The sequence below is a fragment of the Lutjanus erythropterus genome, chromosome 14 (genome assembly GCF_056507025.1).
Source record: "Lutjanus erythropterus isolate fLutEry1 chromosome 14, fLutEry1.hap2, whole genome shotgun sequence".
In the NCBI taxonomy this organism is placed as follows: domain Eukaryota; kingdom Metazoa; phylum Chordata; class Actinopteri; order Lutjaniformes; family Lutjanidae; genus Lutjanus; species Lutjanus erythropterus.
Window position 1 is genome coordinate 37,202,501 of NC_139330.1, and position 22,977 is coordinate 37,225,477.

The 22,977-nt window shown below is 40.2% G+C and overlaps 1 protein-coding gene across 1 annotated transcript in view; it reads left to right on the forward strand.

The window, feature by feature from the left end:
• ttc27 (tetratricopeptide repeat domain 27) overlaps positions 1-22,977 on the forward strand; it is a 111,652-nt gene that overhangs the window by 76,836 nt on the left and 11,839 nt on the right. Inside the window, exons 13-16 of the mRNA XM_084735822.1 lie at positions 8,359-8,586; positions 12,662-12,760; positions 12,970-13,022; positions 15,468-15,633. Coding sequence (XP_084591948.1) covers positions 8,359-8,586; positions 12,662-12,760; positions 12,970-13,022; positions 15,468-15,633 — 546 coding nt within the window. The remainder of the gene's footprint in view (positions 1-8,358; positions 8,587-12,661; positions 12,761-12,969; positions 13,023-15,467; positions 15,634-22,977) is intronic.

The following is a 22,977-nucleotide window of genomic DNA, read 5'->3' on the forward strand; positions in this document are numbered from 1 at the left end:
CCTGTGTTATGATTGGCTGTTACAGCCAGTTACAACACAGACACACACAACAAAACCTCCTGTGTTGTGATTGTTTTTCTTAAAGACCTGTGTTGTGATTGGCTGTTTTAAAACCAATCTGTGTTGAGATTGACTCTTGTGAAAATCAGCTACATTGTGATTAGTTGTTTAAGAACAACCTGTGTTCCCATTAGTTGATTTAAAAATGAGCTGTGTTGTGATTGGCTGTTTTAAAAACCACCTGTGTTGTGATTAGCTTTTTAAAAATCGCATGTATTGTGACTGATTGTTTAAAACAAAAGACCTGTGTCATGAATTGTTATTTTAACAGAAATAATCCAATATTTATGACAATCGATGCAGTATTGCAGTACTTTACTGTATCAACATTTTCTTACACCCTCAGTTCAGAGTTTTTGAAAATACAGACTGGGCCGTCCTTAGGTCTACTTGATGGATGAACCTTCTCTGAGCTAATTATATCACAAAGATGCAACAAACTGTATTTTTCAAAAAGTTACAACAAATGTAAACATATAAACATGCAGCGCTGATGGGTAACTAACATTACATCTCTACAATATATGATGTTAACTTACATGTTACACAGACATTTTGTTGGGTGAGTGAAATGCATGAATTAAGGGGTGTGCCTTTTTCGTCGCATTGATTCCAACATTTAAGGGCAGAATCACAGCCAACCAATAGCAAAGATGGTCACCTTGACAGGCGGTAGCCACTTCCCCACATTCATAAAATTTATGACCACTAATGTAATTGAGCATCTGCAAAAGTGTCACCCGAAAGAACACCAGGAGTTCATGCAAGCCAACAGCCAAAAGGACAATTCTAGGTAGCAGACGTTCACTGATGCATTTCATTAACTGTATCTCTATGCAGATTTATGTTGTTAACAGCTCAAATTACAGGATGTCAAGTCTATTTGTCAGTTGTAATTCAAACATAACTGTGCTTCTGACAGGTTTGATGCTCATTCAGCAGACAGGAGTCTCTTCATAGGTCTGCATAAACTCTAAATCATCATCAAGGCAGAATCGTTGGCCCCGATCATGTTAAATGCATGTTTCTCCAAAATCTGACACTATGGGGAGACAAAATTGAAATAACTGTAGAACCCCCCCACCCACCCTGTCATTCCCTCAGCCACAATCCCAAATCGTTTGAGTGTTTGTTCTGTGTGTCCACAGGCTTTCAACACAGGGAGAATTTTGTATATGAATGGATAGAGGAGAGTGACACCATTCTATGAACAATGTTGATACTGAACCACAGGAATATCAAAAAATATAAACTGTTTTATTGTTGGATTTTGTCAGTCCTGTAATTATTCTTGGTCTTCCTTCTATTTGGTGGATAATTAGGCTCTGTGTTTTGAAATGACAGTTTGTGTAATGCTTTGGGGAATGTATACAGGATCCATTGAGTTACACGGCAAGCTTGAGCCTTGTTTTTTTTTTTTTTTAGCCCATATTTGTATTGATGCCAGAAGAACTGTACACTGTAAAGCCCCCCGAGACAGTTGTGATACTGGGCTATAGAAATACAATCTGGCTTGACTGGAAGTATGTTAAATTAGCTATTAGCAGTCCCTGTTTACAATGTACCCATGATGTACAGACAACTATTACTAGATTATTTTGATACTAAAGAAGACTTAAAAATATGATGATACAAGTCCTGGAGTTATATAGAGCATCTATTTTTCTGTGATTTCTAAGTGGATTTATGAACATTTCTTTGCGATGGATATTGAAGGGAATCAAATCCTGTGAATTGTAAGCCACTGAATCTAAACACATTTGTCTGTGTGTTCTGGTTTGAATGAATTACTAATCATGTTTTCAGCATTGATCCAGAATGAAAATCCGTGGAATGTTTATTTGCTTGTAATGATATAGACAATATTAATTTAAGATAAGCACACACAATACATTAACCAAAATTTCTGAAGCAGGGCTGAAAGAAATAAGGAGTAGATTTTAATAGAACCTTTTTTTTTTTAAACATTTTTTGGAAAACTCATTCAGCATAACATGTAGGACACAGGGCCAATCACAACACAGGTGGGTTTTAAATACATACAAAGTTCACTGTGGGGCAGAGAGCAAAAATATATTTACCAAACCATTAACCATTAAAGGCCAACCTCACCAAGGACTATATCTATAAAAAAAAAATATAGTTCTAACTCAAGTGGATGGAGGAGTCCACACCACAATGATTTTAGAACTTTTTGTTTTATAGTTATGGTCATAGTTCAGTTACCACTTCAAGACATATACAAACAAATACATTAATTAACAAGACCTGGAAGCAGGTTTTAACAGGAAAGTTTCTTTTTAAAAAAGACATTTTGAGAACAGAAGATGAGATGCTGATGACTTTTAAAAATATGAAACATTTTGGCTCTATGCCAAGCTGCTAAAACGTGATGTTACAACATTATATTGAGGTCAGTGAGTGTCAGTATACCTGCCTTAGTAGTGGGAGGGATTCACCATCTACCCGCTACGAAGTTGTTCCTTTGGGGGTTTGAACCTGTGTGAACCTTTCCACGTTTATATCCCATTGCATTCAGAAGTTATTACACATTTTAGAAAATTAGCTATTTCAGTGAAAATTGATTGGCTCATAAAATCCAATTGGATCAATGAATCAAAATTCCTTTGATAACTTTAGATCAGCAAGGTCTATAGGTGATGCTGACTCAGAGTTTGCAAAAATACATTTTTGCTAAACTAGCGAAAAAGTCACAAAATGTTACTTTTTTGAAGCAGAAGACTAAATGAGAAGAAATGCAGATGAATTAATAGATTTAAATGGTGAAAGAATTTTGAGTCTACCTGAAGCCAATTTCAAGATAATTGCAAAAACGTAAATTGGCATAGCGCCACCTTGAGGTCATTGAGTGTCATTTTTCTTGCCTGAGTACTGAGTGGAAATTGCAACCCACCTGTCAATTTTAGTGAAATCTTGTCTTAACGTTTTAGTGGAGAGAAATAGGAACAAAAATAATAGGGGTCCACAGCAAGCAATGCTGCTGGGATCCTTAATAACTGGTAATGTGCTCGATAATATTTTGAGTTTCACAAGCAGCATCTCTGTTTGTTTAAAATCTGTGGAAAATCTGCAGAAATATTGTTGGATTTCTGCGGCGCAGAATCCATGAGGGCATGGTCATTGTTCAAAAGGAAGGGATTTTTTTAATGCAATGGCAGTTGTGACTGTCAGGTGCATAGGGTTTGAAAGTAACTTAATATCCTCCATAAAGTGTGTTTTACAGCCTCTACTGCAGCTCCACCTGGTGACTGTGCTGGTGAGCAGCCAAATCAGCAGACAAACTAGAACAATTATCTTCCAGATGTTTTAAGGGCACCAGAATGCAGCTGCCCCTTTCATCTCTTACAGTCCTTAGCCTTCATGGGGAGGCACGAGTCGCAGGTTCAGGGCCATCCACAATAACTATTGCTATGAATATATATTGTTTTAAATAGCATTCTAACTCAAGTGGATGGCAGAGTCCAGACCGCAGCGTTATAGTTAAGGTGTGTAGCTGCTACAGACATGTTCACAGGCAACTGGGATTTATTTTGGCTTAATCTGTGTGACTATCCCACAGAATATTTCCCATCTCATGTCTGTTCTAAATCATCTTTTGTGTCTTGGCTCTCATCTAAACCATCAATCTGAGTACCATGAACTAATGTTTTCTTACCCACATCTCCATTGTGTAGACTGTTATTGTAAAAAATGTACAATTTATTGTGTTTTCATTACCATTCATATACACAGTATGAATATGTTCAGCATTAAATACATGCCTAATGCTCAAGGAATATATGCACATAATCATTCATATAGGCCAGTAAACACAAGGCTCACCAGCAACCTATGTTTGCATACAAATGCACTCATTAGGCGCAGGCAGACAGACAGTGTCATGTGTTTGTGGAAGCTGATCACTGACTGGACTCCTGTCTGTCCAGAACTCTCAGTGGGACTTTGACAGGCTGCCAGACCTCTGTTATTCAATTACAGCTTGCTTTGTCTCTACAATTTGATTACCAAGGTGCTTTTGGCAAATAATAAGAGTCTCCTGCTCCCCTCTTGTCTCAAATCATGTGCTGTGGTAGTCCCAGCCAATAGTCCATGTTATGTAGCCACTTGGGTCCAAAATAACAAGGCAGTCCACTTGGTTGCAGTGGTTTGATCTCTATGTAATGATGGCTTCTCTTTTCCTGACTAAACTGCTTCATTCTCCCCTCCATAGCAACTACGTTTACATGCATAAAATCTGTTTTTTATCTTTATTCTGAGAATGACAATATTCCCATAAAGCTGTTTACATGGTTCATGAAAATGATAATATTCATGCAGCCATGTATACTCAGATTATGGAAAAGTGGAATGGCTGGACCCACTTCAATCATTTAGTTTCTTTGTGGCATAAGAGTATTTTTCAGTTTTTCATGGGTGATGGACTTGTTTGACCATGAAGACAGCCTCTCTCTTCCATTCGTTCAACCACCTGCTTGAAAAGGTCAGCATTGCAAGATTTTTGCATGTCTAAAATCAATGACTGATGACTGTTGGCTGACTGATACTTAAAAGTATGTTTTTCCTTCCCCACCATAAAAATGGGCTTTTCTTGTGCACATGCATCTCTTCCCCAGCATTGCAAACTGCTGTAAAAACCCCAACTGAGATATATATTCAGTATGTGCTGTATGTGTGTTGAATGAATTCTCCTAAAAGATGAATAACACTGTTACATCCCACATGCAGCTGTGGTCAAAAGTTTACATACACTTGTAAAGAGCATGTACTGTATATCATGGCAGTTTTGAGTTTCCAGTGATTCCTATAACTCTTCATTTTGGTGACAGAATTGGTGCAGTTCAACTAAATTTGTTGGCTTTCTGACAAGACTGTTCTCTTCAGCACAGTCCAAAGGTTCTCGATGGGGTTTAAGTCAGGAGTTTGGGAAGGCCATTCTAAAACTTTAATTCTAGAATCACCAAAGATATTTTTGATCTTTGTGGACAAATGGCCACAGAAGTTTCTTCCAGAAGGCCTTTTCTTTGTCCACATGATCAGCAGCAAACTTCAGTTGAGCCTTAAGGTGCTGCTTCTGGAGCAAAGACTTCCTTCTTTCTCTGCAGCCTCTCAGCCTGTCAATGTAAAACATGTTTGACACTGGACACTGACACCTGTGTTCCAACACCTAATTCATTGCAGACCTGCTTTTTGTTGATTCTTGGTTGACTCCTGACCATCCTGACCAACTATCTCTCAGCAGGTGATATCTTGTGTTTTCTTTCTGATCATGGCAGTGACACAGCTGCATCATGCACTTTATACTTACAAGCAATTGTTTGCACAGTTGATTTTGGGATCTGCAGCTGCTTTGAAATGACTTTGCCAACTTGTTCACCTCAGTGATTTGCTTTTTCAGATCTGAGCTGAGCTCCATGGACTTTTCCATTGTAGCGTTTGTGTCTAATGAGTGAATCAAATGAGCCCTGTTTAAATAGGCTCAGAGAAATCAACACTTGTAGTCAATTGTAATTACTCACAACAACTTAAGAGGCCACAGCACTAAGAAAATTTGATTAACACAACTTTCTACAACACCAAAACTGATTATTCAAGTTGCTGTATGTATATTTTTGAGCCGGCAGATTTTGTCATATTGCAGTAGACCTGTAGTAAATTTATGAAAGAACCAAAATGCATGATTGTTTTTTATGACAAAGAGACATGAAATGTCATTCCATCATAGAAAATGAAGAGTTAGAGGAATCATTTGAAACTCAAAACTGCCATGATATACATGCTTTTTACAAGTGTGTGTAAACTTTTGACCACAGTTGTATGTTAATCAGATTATGCTCCACTTTGAGTAAGGCCTAATTCAGAATATCAAACAGAATAATGTTTACATGACCTGTTTCAAATTCAGAATATTGTCATAGTTTTAATTAAATTATTTATGTTTATGTGTACAATAAAAGCTGCTTAAATCAGATATATAGATATTTTTTTGTTTGGTCACCACAGTGCCTTTCTGGATGATGTCTTGTTGTGTTGCAACAAAAGTTGAGCTTGGTTTTGTTTTTTGCCAGGGCCCCCTGTATTGGCACCCCCAGCTGTGGCAACAGACTGGCCTCATTCAAATGAAAAAAGGGCTGTGTTTTTCACGCAGGGCTCAAATCAGTCTGAACACAGCCTAAGAAACAGTTTCAAAGCATAGTCTTTTTGGCAGGGGTAATAATAGTTACACAAATAAGAAGAAGTAAGATAAGATCAGACTTCACACAGAGCAATTTCAAACACAGCCATTAAAATTCCACAGTCCACCACACATCTACACATTGACTAGGGATGTAGAAAATCTGATACAGAACTTAAAAGTATAGCTAATGTCACCTCTGACATGAACGCTACACACCGCAATGCTGATCTTAACCTCTCAATGTCTTGGTCTTGGTCTTGTCTCGGTCTTGACTTGGTCTCAGTTTAAGTTGACTTGATTACAGCACTGGTGTAATGGCTGTTTATTTAGCATGGCTAACTAGTTTTCTCTGCTTCGTGTTAGTGTTTGTGTTGCATTTTAAGACAGTGCATCAGGTCAGACAGTGCTGCAGTACAAGCAGTGTTGGGGCTAGTTACTCAAAAAAGTAATATAATACATATTACTCTCAAAAATAGTAATGCCTTACTTTACTTTATTACTCCCTGGAGAAAGTAACTAGTTATATTACTAGTTATATTACTAGTTACATTTTTTTTCTTAATTACTCTATAATTGCCTGAGATGCTCAAATGAAAGTTTTTGCTGCTCGTTCATGTCACTCCGTCGCTTCGCAACAAGCTTGATGTGTCTGTGCTGTCGCTCCAGGTGCTTCTTCAAGTTGGAGGTAGAGTTACAAGTGGTGGAGAGCAGCTTTCTCCCCGGGCAGAGTGTGCACTTCACCATCAAGTTATTTTCCTTCCGTTGAACATATTGAAAATAATGACTGAATCTCCACCTGTCGAGACTAGCTTTCTGCTGCTGGGAACCTTCCTCTGAAAAAGAGCTTGCCGTTGTTGACGCTTTCATTTTTTCCCATCTGTCTTTGCGGGTGCAGCTCTGCTGTCGGCTGCCGGGTGTCGACCAATCGGTGATGGTAAATGATACCTCGTGCCAAACCCAGACCAATCACTGATCCATTCATGCCCCCCTCCCCTTCCCTTCTGTTCTCTGTGTTGTGTGCGTTGTGTGTGATGAAGGTGCTACTGGCAAATGTAACGCAAGTAACTAGCTCGGGAAAACTGTAATAATATTACCATTTTCAGACGAGTAATGCCTTACACTACTAGTTACTGAAAGAAGTAATGTTATTACAGTAACGCGTTACTTTGTAACACATTACACCCAACACTGAGTACAAGACATGGCTTATTGCACTTAGCCCTGATGTCCTGGATGTTGGTGCATCATTTTGCAGCTGTACAGTGGCTACATCATATCTCTGTTGTGGTTAAAAAGACTTATCTTTATATAAAATATATAAACATTTTATCATAGCCATGCCAGCATGAACATGACAGTGTATGGTTAATTATCTTCAATGTACAGGCTGTAATAGAAGCTTTGTGTATTCTCTTTAATTGCAGAATGTTGTATTGGATACAACCTATTCAGAGTTGTGTAGTTTAGGAAAGAATGGCTGGGTTTCTTGTTTCCAGTCTGTTGGCCCAGTGTCAGCCCTCTGACAGGAAGATTCAGCAAAGGAATGCAGTGAAACGAAGGCTCTGTCAGGCCTTAGAGGGCCTCAGCCTTTCAGCAGTTAGATTGGCGCACTTCACAATCTAAATCAAGATAGAGGGATTTGGAAACAGAAAACAATCTGTTCATTATTCCAACAGCAGTATGAGCCACACTTCAGTCCAGTAGCAATACAAGACATGTAGTAGCATGGTGAGGTACAACAAGTGCAAGTCACTTTACCTGTAACATAACCCCTACCTTAATTTTTTTCTTTGTTTATCTATCAAACTGTTCCTAAATTCAATCTGTTGTGTTTTTACATATCATTACTCTATCTCTTTTGTTCATAAACTTTTTGTTAGGGATGAAACGATACCAGAAATCGAGGTATGATAATATCACAATAAAAAGTCCAAAATGCAATTGGATTGCAATATTAAAAAATACAAGACAACTTGAAAAAGTTTCCTTTTAAAGAATAGATCGGATGTGTACAACATTTTCTGTGTATAAAATTAGTTTTTCCTTTTAAGTTAAACTGTCTCATGTTTCACTCTGACCTCCCTCTCCTTTCCTTTGCTCAGTCTGAGGAGATTGTTCGCAGGGAGTTGGAGAAGAAGGAGACACCCAGCCTGTACTGCCTACTGGGAGACATATTGAGGGACCATCAATATTACGACCAGGCGTGGGAGCTGTCGGGTCGACGCAGCGCCAGAGCCATGCGCTCCAAAGCCCTGCTGCATCTCCACAACAAAGAGTTCCAGCAGTGTGTTGACTGCTTCGAGCAGTCGCTCAAGATCAACACCATGCAGGTACAAACAAAGTTTCCTTGATCCTGCCATCTAGACTGGTTTGGGATATTGAAGAAATGTGTCTCTGAATCTAGGGATGGGAATTGATAAGATTTTTGCAATTCCGATTCCATTTTCGATTCTGCTTAACGATTCGGTTCTTTATTGATTCTCTTATCGATTCTCATTTGGAAAAAAGAAGAACAAACAGGAAGCTAGACGTGAACTGGAGCGAGTACTGCCAGCCTCTGAGCCAGTCAGACTCTGTCTCTCGTCATGGTCATCTAAATGTAATGCATGAGAAGGCATTCATTTAACCTTAACAGTTAACAGTTAGTAATAGCAGGTTTTACAATGAGGCAAATGACGCTAACATGATAGGCAGTGTTAGTTAGTTACCTGCAGTATTAACTAGGGGTGCAACGGATCAAAAAACTCACGGTTCGGATCGTATCAATTTTGAGTCACGGATCAGATCATTTTTCGGCTCAGCAAAAAAGAAAAAAGTAGTGAAATTAGGGTTAAATTATTTTAAAATTGCACTTGTCTTTGATCTTTGTCTGTCTGTAATTATCACCACAGTTATGTAATGTAATAATAATGATAATAATAATGATAATGGTAATAATATTAAAAACTTCAAACTTATACAGTGCTGTACTATGTATATACTATACATATATTAGATCATTATACACTGTACAGTATAATACACAATTACGCTCTGTATTCTGGCTCAGCGTCCCGCCTACAGCACAGCACATCTGATTGGTTAGAAGTCATGATCAATCAATCAGCAGACACACTGTGTCACAGACGGGGTGAGACAGAGCTGCACCGGTGAGCAGAGAGGAGCTGTGTAGAAGTTAAGACAGCTGATATCACCAAAGTTTCAATGAACATCACAGTTTTATGATCTGTTTCTTTGGTGATAACATAGTTACATCAGTGAAAAAAGTTATGGTCTGGATTTCACTCAAGGCGATGTGACGGTTTTTAAATCAGTCGCTCTTCACAGAGATGTGCTGCACACAGCAGCATCTGTCCTGTCTGTTCACTGCAACTCTGCATTGAGATTTTGGGAATTATAACTTATACAAAAGTAGCAGTGACAGTAAAGCTATGATGCTCACATGTGGTCCGCGGATCACATGCGTGCCGAACCGTAGAGGGCGATCCGTGCGGGACACGGATCAACTGCGATCCGTTGCAGCCCCATTATTAACAGCAGAGGACGTGCTAATGGTGCCGCTGCTGCTGGGTTGAGATTCACTCCGGAGCGGATCGAAAACGTGACATTCATTCAGAGTTATCGCATGCTGTGTGTGAAAATGTTTCTACATATTGATAGTATTTGCAATGTGCGTGGTGACGTCATTTGCGCCGACTGGAATCGATAAGGGAGTCGTTTGCAAAATTGGCACACGATTCCAAGGAAGTGAAACACTGGGAGCCGGTTCTCAACAAGAACCGGTTTTCGATTCCCACCCTTATCTGAATCTGTCTCTGTCTTTCTTAAAGGAGAAGTGTGTGATTTCCAGTGGCATCTAGCATTCAAACCTTAGATTGCAACTAAGAGGATTTACCCCGACACCGCCCCTCTCTCACCAAGAGTACGGTGGCCGTCAGCAGACAAAATGGCGAGCGAAAGCTATCTCACAACAAACTACAATTATGTGTGTAGGATGAATTACCTGTCCAGCAGAAAACAGGCAACCTCGGCGTCACTGTGAAAACGTTTGTCCTCCATCAGCGATTTCCAACGTGTAAATGCTATGCCGATGTTGATTCGTGTTTTTGCCGTTTCCTGTCATGCTTGCGTTTACTTTCTTCGCGTCTCCACTTCTTGGATGACGGGGATTCACTGTCCGCTGCTTTTTGTTCTGGTACAGTGTATGTATGATCCTCCATTTGTCAAAACTGTGCCAGTCAAGGTTCACAATGCTAAATGGTCTGCCAGCAATCACCCGCGTCTATCCTCCCCGTCTACTTCCGTGTTTACGCTGCGGCGTCTATGTAAGGTCGCCATGGGCTTCCCAAGACTCACTGTTAGTGCAGTTTGTCCGCTCTGCGCTGCCGTAGACGGTTCAGGATGATGATCTCCGTAAGTTGACCCGACAGTATGTAACTATAAATGGCTATTTCTAAAGTAACGGGAACATATAGATTATGAGTTTACGTTGATTGATAATAATAAATAACATACTTATATATAATATATCTCATTTATGTACATAAATTCCTGTAATTATTACACACTGGTCCTTTAAACAAAGAACCCAAATAAATGTTAGTTAACTGTGGGGGAATAGGCATTGGCTTGCAATAGCTACTAATTTTATCAATAACCTAGATATACCTAGTCTACAATGTGATCTAAATACAGTCTTAACAGAAACCATTCATCAATGCTCTGCCCTTGTCCAAGTTGCTTTGATATCAGACCAGTAGCCTAGCTGCTGTCCCCCAGCTACTTCCTCTAGCTTCTCCCAAGGATCCCAGAGCATTCCCAGGCTAGAATCCATCAGAGATGGACATGCCTGAAATGTCTCCACTGGGAGGCTTCCACCTCATTTCTGGACCACCTCAACAGCTCTTTTAAATATGAAGAAGTAATGGCTCTCATCCAGCTTCAACTCACAGCCTGTCTCTAAGACTGTGCCCCAACAGCATGCAATGGAATCTAAATTTACCAACTTGTATCCATGATCTCATTCTTTTGGTGGTTACCCGAAATTCCTCACTATACTTTTGGTAGAATGTAACTCAGCTGATGGAGAAAAATTGAGACCTTCTGTTTGCCAAACTGAAACCAGTTTATATAATACTGAGAGCAACTGCGATGAAACCAATTAGCAAGCACTGCATTATGTGCATGAGCTATCCCTAGATGGATTGGCACAAAATTTGGTTTCCAAAACAATATATCTTCATGACTCTGATGATCCATGACTTTTCAGCTAGGACCATGAGGTTGAAAGTTTTTGTTTTAAGGTGCACTTGTAGCTTAGTTGGTAGATCAGTCCTCTGCAGCTGCTGTGGGATTGCTTTTAGCCTGTGGCCCTTTGCTGCATGTATGCCATATCTCTCTTCCCTTTCCTGTCTTAACTTCAGCTGCCTCTATCAAAATGAAAAGCCCAAAACATGCACCTAAAAAAGAAAGTCTTGGTTTTGATGGGAATATCTCAACAGCTAATGGATGTATTGCCATGGCATTAGACGTTCATGTGCTCCTCAGAATGACTTATAGTAACCACAGTGGTCCTCTGGCTTTTCTTCAACCAGCATTGTCAGGTCAAAATTTCACTTTTTCCAATACTTTGGTCTATCAAGGTTCAAGGTTGAGGTCGTTTTTGACAGTATCAGGAGTGTGGTCCAATAACAGAAAAGCCAACTTTCTCATGTGAGTAGAGAGAATGTTCACCAGCCCATCACCAGCAAAGAGAGCAGCAGATCATTTCTCACATCCAAGCATCCATCATGCATCCCTCTTCTGGGTTTAACATGGCTTCATCTATGATCCACATGTCCGTAACCGAGTCATGTTCAGCCTCTGAAGTTTATTGTTGGCCAGCTATAATGAGGAAGCTAAACTAAGTAAACAGCAGCTCACAGAGGATAAACATGGCTGCCACCAAGTGTCTTGGGTTCACCTAACTGGGCAGGTTTAATAAAAAAAACAATAAACAAGGTGGAGACGTAATGAACACAGCCCAGCCCCATTGCTAATGAGCAAATATTAGCATTATTAGCTAACATGGTGTTAGTGTGAACATGGTAAACACCTACTTAATAGAATCAAGATAGCATTGCCTGTATGTCGACTCTTACAGCACAGTCACACATGCATAAATTCATCTTTGTTTGCTGAGCAACAAAATCATTGCCTCAACCAAGATATGCGTGCAGTTTTCGCATCAGCAGGCCATGGTCACTTCCCTGTGTTTGCATGTGTGACAGAGCCTTTAGCCTTGTTAGGATTTAAATAATCTGTTTCTTGTGCTAACAAATAGTTTCTGGAATATTTTTTCAAAACACTTGTGCATGGAGTCATGTTTATTGTTTTATTTTTTTTTGTGTGTGTGTGTTTCGACAGCTTGGAGTGTGGTTTTCTCTCGGTTGTGCCTACTTTGCTCTGGAGGGCTATGAGGGAGCTGCCAGAGCTTTCCAGAGGTGTGTGGGACTGGAGCCAGATGTAAGTGCTTACACACGCATCCATACACACACACGCACACGCACACACACACACACACACACACACACCAATCAGTGGAACCCATGTGTTTGATGACAATTTTTTGGATATTTAAAATTGCATATTTCCTACCATTCATCTATATGTTCTTTTTTATGTGCTACTACTCTTTACTTCCTCTATGCCCCTCCCCTTTTCCTCTTTTTCAGAATGCAGAGGCATGGAACAACCTTTCTACAGCCTACATTCGCCTCCGCAAGAAGTGAGTATGAGCGAAGGTGTGATTTGTATTGGAGGTGTTCGTGGAGCAGCATGTGTTAACGTCTTTGCACTGGTTCTAAGAGTGTCAGGTGGAGGAGAAGATGGAGTTTTGTTTAATACTATCTTTGCATACATATTCTTTATGGAAATCTCTTCTTAGTTTTCGGGAGTTGTTATGAATCATGGTGTTGGGATAATTACAGCTGATAAATGATAAAGGAAAGGAAAATGTTGCCATTTACTACTCTTCTACTAGATCTGCACTCAGTGCTCACCTTCCTTAGTTACACCATTTTCATTGTAGGTAGGACCCCTTTTTGCTTAGAGAACATTCTGTGGCTCATACACTTGCTGCAAATTTGTGGTGATGACTGTGGAGGCCTTTGAAGTATACTGAAAGCCATTGAAAACCTTGTTTAAAATATTTAGTATTCCTCCATAACAATAAATATTTATGATTAAAGCCACTGGAAACCCAAATCCACCACAGAAAAATAGCACAATTAATTCTATGACCTCCTTTTTTTTAACCTCATAGGAGTTGTTGGTCTACAGCTGCCTCGATCTTCAGCAAGTAACTCAGAACTGTCAATCAAAATGTGATCTGCCACTTCAGCACAGTCTTGATAAATAGTCAAAACTGCAAAATGTGGTGTTTTTGGACTAGGTTTCCTAAAAATGACAAATGTTTATTTTCATTATTTTTGTGGATGCTTAATGAGAAAACTAATTTGATATCATATATGCATTTTAATATTTCAAGCCAAATTTACAGTGGCTTTAAATAAGCATTAGTTCAAATTTAGGGTTGAAAAATCATTTTTTATGTTATGATCTATCAGTTTAACCCTAAAAACGCCCCCACCTGTGATCACTTTAATTAAAAATGTTGCTAAACTCCAACAGGAAATATGTGACATGAGCCCCATCAACCTGAAACTAGTAAGAAAACCATCGCTAAAACAGAAAATACAGAAATCTGTTATGTACAATAACTGAAGCTTTTCCTTCTCTTGTTCACTGTAAGAAGCTGATTGAGAAAATCACTGTCATGTTGGTGAATCTAGCTTGACCTGACTTGTGTGCTTTGTAGAGGTATAGACTCAACACTCACATGACAAATGTGACAACTTTAGCCTCAGCTTGACAGAATCAAAAAAGATTTGTGACTTGGACTATGACACAAATGACTTGTGACTTCACTTTAGCCTATTGACTTGAAAATACCTGATACTTTCCCCCAAGGTCAAAGATTAAAAAGTCTGTTATTTAATAAGTTGAATCTACCAATCAAGTCATTTCCCTTCATACCCTAAATTAACTCACATTAACACTGTTCATTCTTAGCAAGTCAGCATTTAATTCCCTAGATGCACTTTGTCTGAGCCAGTCTGAGCCAATCTGACAGCAGAGAACCACAAGGAATCAATGTCACATTACTGAGCTCCAACTGAAAAAAAATATATATACCAAAGATAATTTCCTTCACACACAAAAACTATGAGGTGGTCACATTTGAAGTTACACAAAGAGCAGGAAGTGGAAGCAGACTGCTGCATCCTCAGGAGTGCTGCCAGAGGTCCTTCATCCCAACAGCAGTCAGACTCTTTAACACCAGCATGTCATAATGTAGCACTGTGTATCTTACAAAACCCATAGCTCACAACATCAACATACAGCTGCACTCTTCTCAATCTCAGGTTGCATGTTGTATTTACTAATATCTACACATAATATATTATTGTATTGCATAATATATCCTTATATACTCTTATTTTGTATATTATTATTCTGTTAATCCTTCACATTTACCCTGTGCAGTATATTATATATTTACATTTTCCACTGTTAAATCATCTTATGTGCAATAATATGTTCAAAATATAAATCAGTTTTTCTGCACAGTTAGCCTTCACAAGGCAATAATATTTCTATTATATTCATACATCTCCACATATCTGTATAACTGAAAGGTTTATATAGTATATATAGTCTGAGTGTATAGTTTAAATTCAGCATGATTAGCTACATGAAAATGAAACAGATAAAACTTCTAAAGGTTCCAAATGACAGGTGTGTTTGGGACAAAGTGACATCCTTCCTTCAAATCTGAGTTCTTTATGACTCTGGCTGTTCATGATATGGCCTCAGCATAGATGGCTGTGACTACAGAGGTATCAGTGAAACCTGAGTCTCTCACAGCATTTGTTAACATCACACTCATGTGCTTTCAGGCCTGAAATTGAAAAGCAAAGCAGGAAAACTTCTATTAATACCTGGTTAGCACCACTGCCAATTCAGCACAAGCACTGTGTGCGTGGCAGCAGCATTGTATCTTCTCAATCAAACATTACTTCACCAAATGTTGAAATTAAAAATGAATATGTATTTCATCTTTTCATGTGCACTCACTGTTACCATTTTTCTTTTCCTGTCGCATTGGCAGAAACAAAGCGTTTCGGACCCTGCAGGAGGCCCTGAAGTGTAACTATGAACACTGGCAGATCTGGGAGAACTATATTGCTGTGTGCATTGACATCGGGGACTTTGCTGAAGCCATCCATGCCTACCATCGTCTGATGGACCTCAGGGAAAATTACAATGACATCCAGGTAAAGAACTCTACTTAATGTCATCTCAGGTGACATTATACACCACTCTGTGACAGCATCGTAAGGTGTTAATGTATCATACAGCTGTGACTAATCCCTGGAGTGCCACATGCACACACGCAAATGGAGCAGTTTATAAAAGTGAAAAGACAGGAGAGTGAAGAAGGAACAAGGAGTACAATGTTAAGGTTTACAACGTTAGTTCTGAGTTTGGAAACAGTAGGATGACCATGTTTTCAAACCCTCAAACTGGGACCGGCAAATGTACCGTATGTTTATGGTCTTACAGAGTATGTGTGTCTGTCTGTGTGTCTGTCTACCTATATACCTATATTCACACCTAAGGGCAATTTAGAGTCACCAATTAACCTGCATCTCTTTGGACTGTGGGAGGAAGTCAGAACACCCAGAGAGTACCCACAGAGACACTAGGAGAACATGCAAATTCTGCACAGAAGGGTCTTGCCACAGCCAGTCAGGGGATTTGAGCCCAGACCCTTCTAACAATTATTTAAAAAGAGACAGCACAGTAATGCAAAAGGGTGCTGCTGTCAACACTGAATACTAGCCATATATTTGTAACATAGAGGGATTAACAAAAGTCTTTATAGAAACAGTTCCCTCCTCCATACGTCTTTAAAAAGGAAACACTGGTGATAACTTGTAGTGTTTGGACTTTAGTGAGAGGCGAAATAGGTGATTTGCTCTCCAGTCACATGATACGCCCAGCAGGTGAAATTTTGTCAAAAGACAAAGTAACTGTTTATTCTTTCCTGTAGTGCTAATTAATCTTTTTTTATTGTGGTCACATATGCAGAGTCATTTACACCAACTGAAGGAAAAGCCTCTCTTAAACACGTCTCAGTAATTGCACACCCACTAACGCATACTAAGTAGAAAATTAACGGCTTTGAATAAACAAACCAAAACAGCCAGCAGTAGTTTTTTCAGGATTATTAATTTTCTGCTTCAGCCCTGTAATAAGTTCAGTCTTGTAATTTTTAGCAATCAACTTTAAAGATGATGTCTTTCAGCCCAATGGGACTGGTTGAAGTCACAACTGTGAGTCAGTAAGTCATCTTGTGTTCTCATGCCAAATACCCAAACAACCTCACATGCACATTTTTTTGAGGGTAATATTCAAAATATTTTGCGTTGTGTTTCTTTTCCTTTGGGTGTATCCCTCTTTGTCTGCCTTGTCTGAGGCAACTCTTCACCCAGCATGTTTATGTTTGTTTATGCTGCTTGTGTTGGATCATTAAGGCTACAAGATGCAAAAGCACACAAGTTGAAAAGGTCAACAGCAGCCTCCATGCTCCAAGTAGATCACTTAGTGGAATTTGGCTTTGCTCTGTTTTCCTCCTCCATGCTTTTCATCTCTTCTCACAACACAAATACATATGCAATGTGATATCACTGGCATTCTAACACAGACAGCTTCCACTTAGGTTCAACCCTAACCCTAACCCTGTTCTGATACTGTTAAATCCTCTATACAACACAAACCCCTTTTTTACCAAAAAAGGACGTGGAATCCCAGATGTCATGCATAGTTTAGGAGTAGTGTAACACTGAGTGATATCATGAGTCATATCTTTTAGCCATTATGACAGGGTGGGTGGGACAGTCTCCCTTTCACTAAGATTGCATATATCGGTGAAGTGAGACAGGGACAAGCACTGTGTGTCATCAGGGGCAGCCACAACCTGGTCACACCAACGTTTAACATGGCGGAATTTCAAAGCAAAATCTGTTTATTTCAGTGAATTTGCCGTAATCAGTGAACCTGCTCACAAGGGCCAAGTAAATGTGTCATATCATTCAATTTTGACATGCAAATTTGCACCTTTGGCCAAAAGCAAATCATCTTCACTCTTTGCCTGCCACTGACAAGATATCATGGCAATAGTTGTTTTCATTGTGTGAGCATCATCTGACAAATATTTGTCACTCAACGAGGAGGAGGGCTGCTGGAATTGAGCAGCAGCAGAAGATGGTGTTAATCTGGTATGAAAACATCAGTGCTCAGCTGCAGATCCATGGGTCAGACAGCATCATGACCCAGCCACAGAGCCTGGGCACACAGCAGGGCTGCTTGCGCTACCGTTACTGGGCCTTCACAGCAGCCAGGACACAGCGAGGCTGCTCACACCGCAGCCCCTGGGAGTCACACCACAGCCAGGGTTAGAGAGCGCTCCAAGGCCTTTCAGATGGTGTTTCTGGTGGTGAGTGGGACACACACCTAATGTTAATCACACTGGTGACAGTGATGTCACACACATAATATGAAGTGATTAAATAACAAAAAGTGGATTTTTTTGATGCAACAGACCAACATTCAAGTGCTTCTTTGAAGAAATGAGAATGAATAAAGCTCGAGCAAAACATTTTTTGTCCGAAACTAGAGGATCTGTTCTTTCTTTTGATATATTTCATGTTAACATATTCATAGAAGGGAATATTCTGTGTTGAAAAAAAAATCAGTTTTGTCAAAAAAAAAAAAAAAAAAAAAGCTGGCACCAGAGGTCAGCTTTATTGAAAAACGCTGACGGGGAAAGAGTTTACAGTCGTGGTGTCTGACGGAACAGAGGCAGACAAGCTAGCTCACTAACTGACAGTTATCGAGCTATTTAACACCATAAGACAAGACGAGATGAGATAAGATAAGATAAGATAAGATAAGATAAGATAAGACAACACAAGACAAGACAGACTTTATTGTCCCAAAGGACATTTGTCTTGGATACATGCAGTACCTGCTGTTAAAAGATATACAATCCACACAGAGCTGTTGCACATTCTCACACATTCAGTATCTACAGTACATGTACAGACTGCCATATACATATATATATATATACACACACAGTATATCACAAAAGTGAGTACACCCCTCATGTTTCAGCAACCATTTTATTATATCTTCTCAAGGGACACTACTATAGAAATAAAACTTGGATACAACTTAGAGTAGTAAGTGTACAGCTTGTATAGCAGTATGGATTTACTGTCCTCTGAAAATAACTCAACACACAGCCATTATTGTCTAAATAGCTGGCAACACAAGTGAGTAAACCCTTAGTGATACCTGTACATGTCGTTCAAACATGCAAAGCCACCTGTCCTATTCATCATGTTCATGTTTTTGCCTGCTCGACTGGACCATACAAATTTGTGTCATTGATTAGAGCTGTTAAATTTGGTGCTTTGGGTACAACTCTCTCATATTGGCCACTGGATGTTCAACGTGGCACCTCATGGCAAAGAACTCTCTGAGGATGTGAGAAATAGAATTTGCTTTCCATGAAGATGGCCTAGGCTATAAGAAGATTGGTAACACCCTGAAACTGAGCTGCAGCATGGTGGCCATGGTCATACAGCGGTTTTCCAAGACAGGTTCCACTCCGAACAGGTCTCACCAGGGTCAACCAAAGAAGTTGAATCCTTGTGCTCTGCGTCATATCCAGAAGTTGGCTTCAAAAAACAGATGCATGAGTGCTGCACACATTGCTGCAGAGGTTGAAGAAGCGGGAGGTCACCCTGTCAGTGCTCAGACCATATCCTGTACACTGCATGAAGTCGGTCTGCATGGCCATCGTCCCAGAAGGAAGCCTCTTCTGAAGCTGGCTCACAGAAGCCTGCAAACAGTTTGCTGAAGACAAGTAGTCCAAGAGCATGAATTACTGAAACCATGTCCTGTGGTCTGATAAGACTAAGATAAACTTGTTTGGCGCCCTGGTGAGGAGTACTGAGATAATTTTGTCTTGCCTACAGTCAAGCATGGTGGTGGTAGTGTCATGGTCTGGGGCTGCATGAATACTGCCGGCACTACGTGACAGACCGATGAATAGGTGGAGGGATTATATCTCCACCCTGGCCTGGGAACGCCTTGGGAACTATTACCTTTGCAACCTTGGATGGATGGATGGATGGATGGATGGATGTATATTACTACATTGTCTTTGAAACACTTCAGAAAACCATTGTTGGAAAACTCAAACAGAAACACAAAAAAGTTGCAAATGTAAGTTAAAGCTCTGCAATGCAAAGTGAAAGCTATATATCAACATCATCCAGAAAAAAATGCACACTCTGGGCCTGAGCTCATCTGAGATAGACTGAGGCAAAGTGTAAAGTGATCTGACAAATTCACATTTCAGATTGTTTTTGGAAACCATGTATGTTGTGTCCTTCAGGCTAAAGAGGAAAAGGGCCATTCAGATTGTTAGCAGAGCTAACTTCAAAAAGACAGCATCTGTGATGGTATGGGGGTGTGTTAGAGTCCATGGCATCATGGGTAACTATCACATCTTTGAAGGCATTAAGGCTGATAGGTACATACAGGTTTTGGAGTGACATATGCTGCCATCTGGATGATGTCTTTTTCAGGGACATCCCTACAAATTTCCAAGACACATTGTGGACGTGTTCCAGCAGTGTGTCTTCATAATAAAAGAGTTCAGGTACTAGACTGGCCTGCCTGCAGTCCAGACCTGTCTCTTACTGAAAATGTGTGGTGCATTATGAGGTACAAAATATGACAACAGAGTCCTCAGACTGTTGAGTACTGGGGGGCACTGGGGAGCTGTGGTTCACTGAGGGAAACATGAATTCCAACATGTACTGTGACATTCTGAAGCAGCACATGATCCCCTTCCTTCAGAAACTAGGCCGCATGGCAATTTTCCAACATGATAAAGACTCCAAACACACCTCCAAGATGACAACTGCCTTGCTGAGGAAGCTGAAGGTGAAGGTGATGGAGTGGCCAAGCATGTCTCCAGACCTGAACCCAATTGAGCATCTGTGGGGCATCCTCAAGAGGAAGGTGGAGGAGTGCAAGGTGTCTAACATCCACCAGCTCCGTGAAGTCATCATGGAGGAGTGGAAGAGGATTCTAGTAACAACCTGTGCAGCCCTGGTGAACTCCATGCCCAAGAGAATTAAGGCAGTGCTAGATAATAATGGTGCTCACACAAAGTATTGACACTTTGGGCACAATTTGGACATGTTCACTGTGAGGTGTACTTACTTGTGTTGCCAGCTATTTGGACAATAATGGCTGTGTGTTGAGTTATTTTCAGAGGACAGTAAATCCATACTGCTATACAAGCTGTATACTGACTACTCCAAGTTATATCCAAGTTTCATTTCTATAGTATTGTCCCTTGAGAAGATATAATAAAATGGTTGCTGAAACATGAGGAATGGACTCACTTTTGTGACATACTGTATATATATATGTACACACACACACACACACTGTTGTATGGTTAAACTACAGTTAGCTTCCCATTCAAGGCTTTAATGGACAAGGAGACAAAAGAGTTCTTAAAGTGGTTAAGTCTGCACTGGGGACTCTAAAGCGTATGCCCAAGGGGAGAAGTTGGTACTCATGATGGAGGACATGGGTGGGGTCTAAGATTATCTTCTGGGCCTGTCTGATAATGGTTTGCTCAAAGATAGTCTGTGGCATGCTGCCTGACTCCCATGATTTTCATGGCTCTCTGCATAAGCCTGGTAATCTGGGCCTTCTGTTCTACACTGAGGTTGCCAAACCAGGCTGAGATGTCATACCATAGGATGCTCTCAACTACGGCATGGTAGAAGAGGAGCAACACTTTCTGCTTGACTCCAAAGACCTTCAGCCTGCGAAGGAAGTCTAGGCCCTGTTGGACTCTAGTGCAGACATTATGTACCTGAACACTCTATGTTAGTTTATGGTCAATGTGTATGCCCAGGTATTTATATGACTCAACCTGGGCTATGTTTTGGTCTTGGATAACCACTGGTGAATGGTCTCCAATAGATTTGGGGTCGAATATCATCTCCTCTGTTTTGTTGATGTTGATGATAAGAAAATGTTCATTGCACCACTGGACAAAATTCTGGATCTCATGTCTGTACGCAGCTGTGTCACATGTGTCAGACATGAGACCCAATATGGCTGTATCATCAGAAAATTTTATAATGGAATTGTCAGCAGTGCTGCTTGTACATTTATTTGTGTACAGAGTGAACAGGACTGGTGAACTAACACACCCCTGAGGTGTGCCAGTGCTGATGGACAAGGGTTCGGACAAAGTCTTGTTCACCCTGACCTGCTGGGTACGGTTAGTGAGGAATGAGTGGTACCACTTAGTAATGAAGGGGTTGACATTCATCAGCCGCAGTGTTTCCAGAAGAACATGAGGCTATAGGGTATTTAAGGCTGAGCTGAAATCTACAAACAACAGTCTAGCATAGGACTTAGGATTTCAAGATGTTCAGTCACAAGGTGCATTATACTGCATCGTAAGTTCCTCTCTGGTGTGTGTAAGCGAACTGGTAGGGATGTAGCTGTGGGCCTACATCCTGCCTATCTCCTGTATGAAGCTGATTGGCAAACTTAATGCTCTGCAGCTGGATATTGGACTTCCTCACAAACAGATCTCAGGCAGTTTGGACCAGCAGTCTCACCTCTGCCACTCTAGTGCTCAACATAGGAGCCTTTCAGTGCTTTGTGCTCAGCCCCCTCATCTTCATGCTGTACACCCATGACTGCAACCCGTGTTGTGTTGTGAAGTTTGCAGATGACACCACCATCATCAGCCAGATTTCAAATAATAATGAGATTTCATATCAGGAGGAAATCAACAGTCTTGCAGAGTGGTGCACAGAAAATAACCTGCTCCTCAATGCCAGACAAACCAAGGAGCTGAGGGTTATACAACCCTGGTAAATAAATGTAAATTGATAAATGATAAATAAATTTAACTTGCATTCTGGATATTGGAGAGCTATTGAGATCAAATGTAACATTCTCGTGATAGTGTTTTCCCAATTGATTAACATATTACAAAAGTTAACAAGCTTTTGGCACCAAATCCTATATTTCACAGGATGCACAGATGAACTTCCCTGTACCACCTATCGGTGTGACCATGCCACTACCTGCCACACAAATGTCCACATTTACTCATTTGCTGTGCAGACCAGACAGAAGTAACTATTTTTAACAACCTTTCTGTGCTTATGAATACTGCAGTGCAGTTATACCAACCTCTCCAGTGTTTGAGACTTGTATCAAAGGACGGATGGTCAAAAAACAGTGTATTTTTAGATCAAAATGTGTGTAGTGCATATTAATAAGATATACAACTGTTTCTTCTCTCCTGCCTTTGTCAATGAAACCAACCTGTCAAAACGTCACCTCACAATATCACATGAAAGACTCCTTACTTCAAATGACTATTCCACTTTCACATCCATCTTGCTCCTTAAATGGTGTTTTGAATAAATAGTGATTACACTCAGCCTCCTTTAACTTTATAATCAGATCACAGTTACATTTTTGAAGCAACT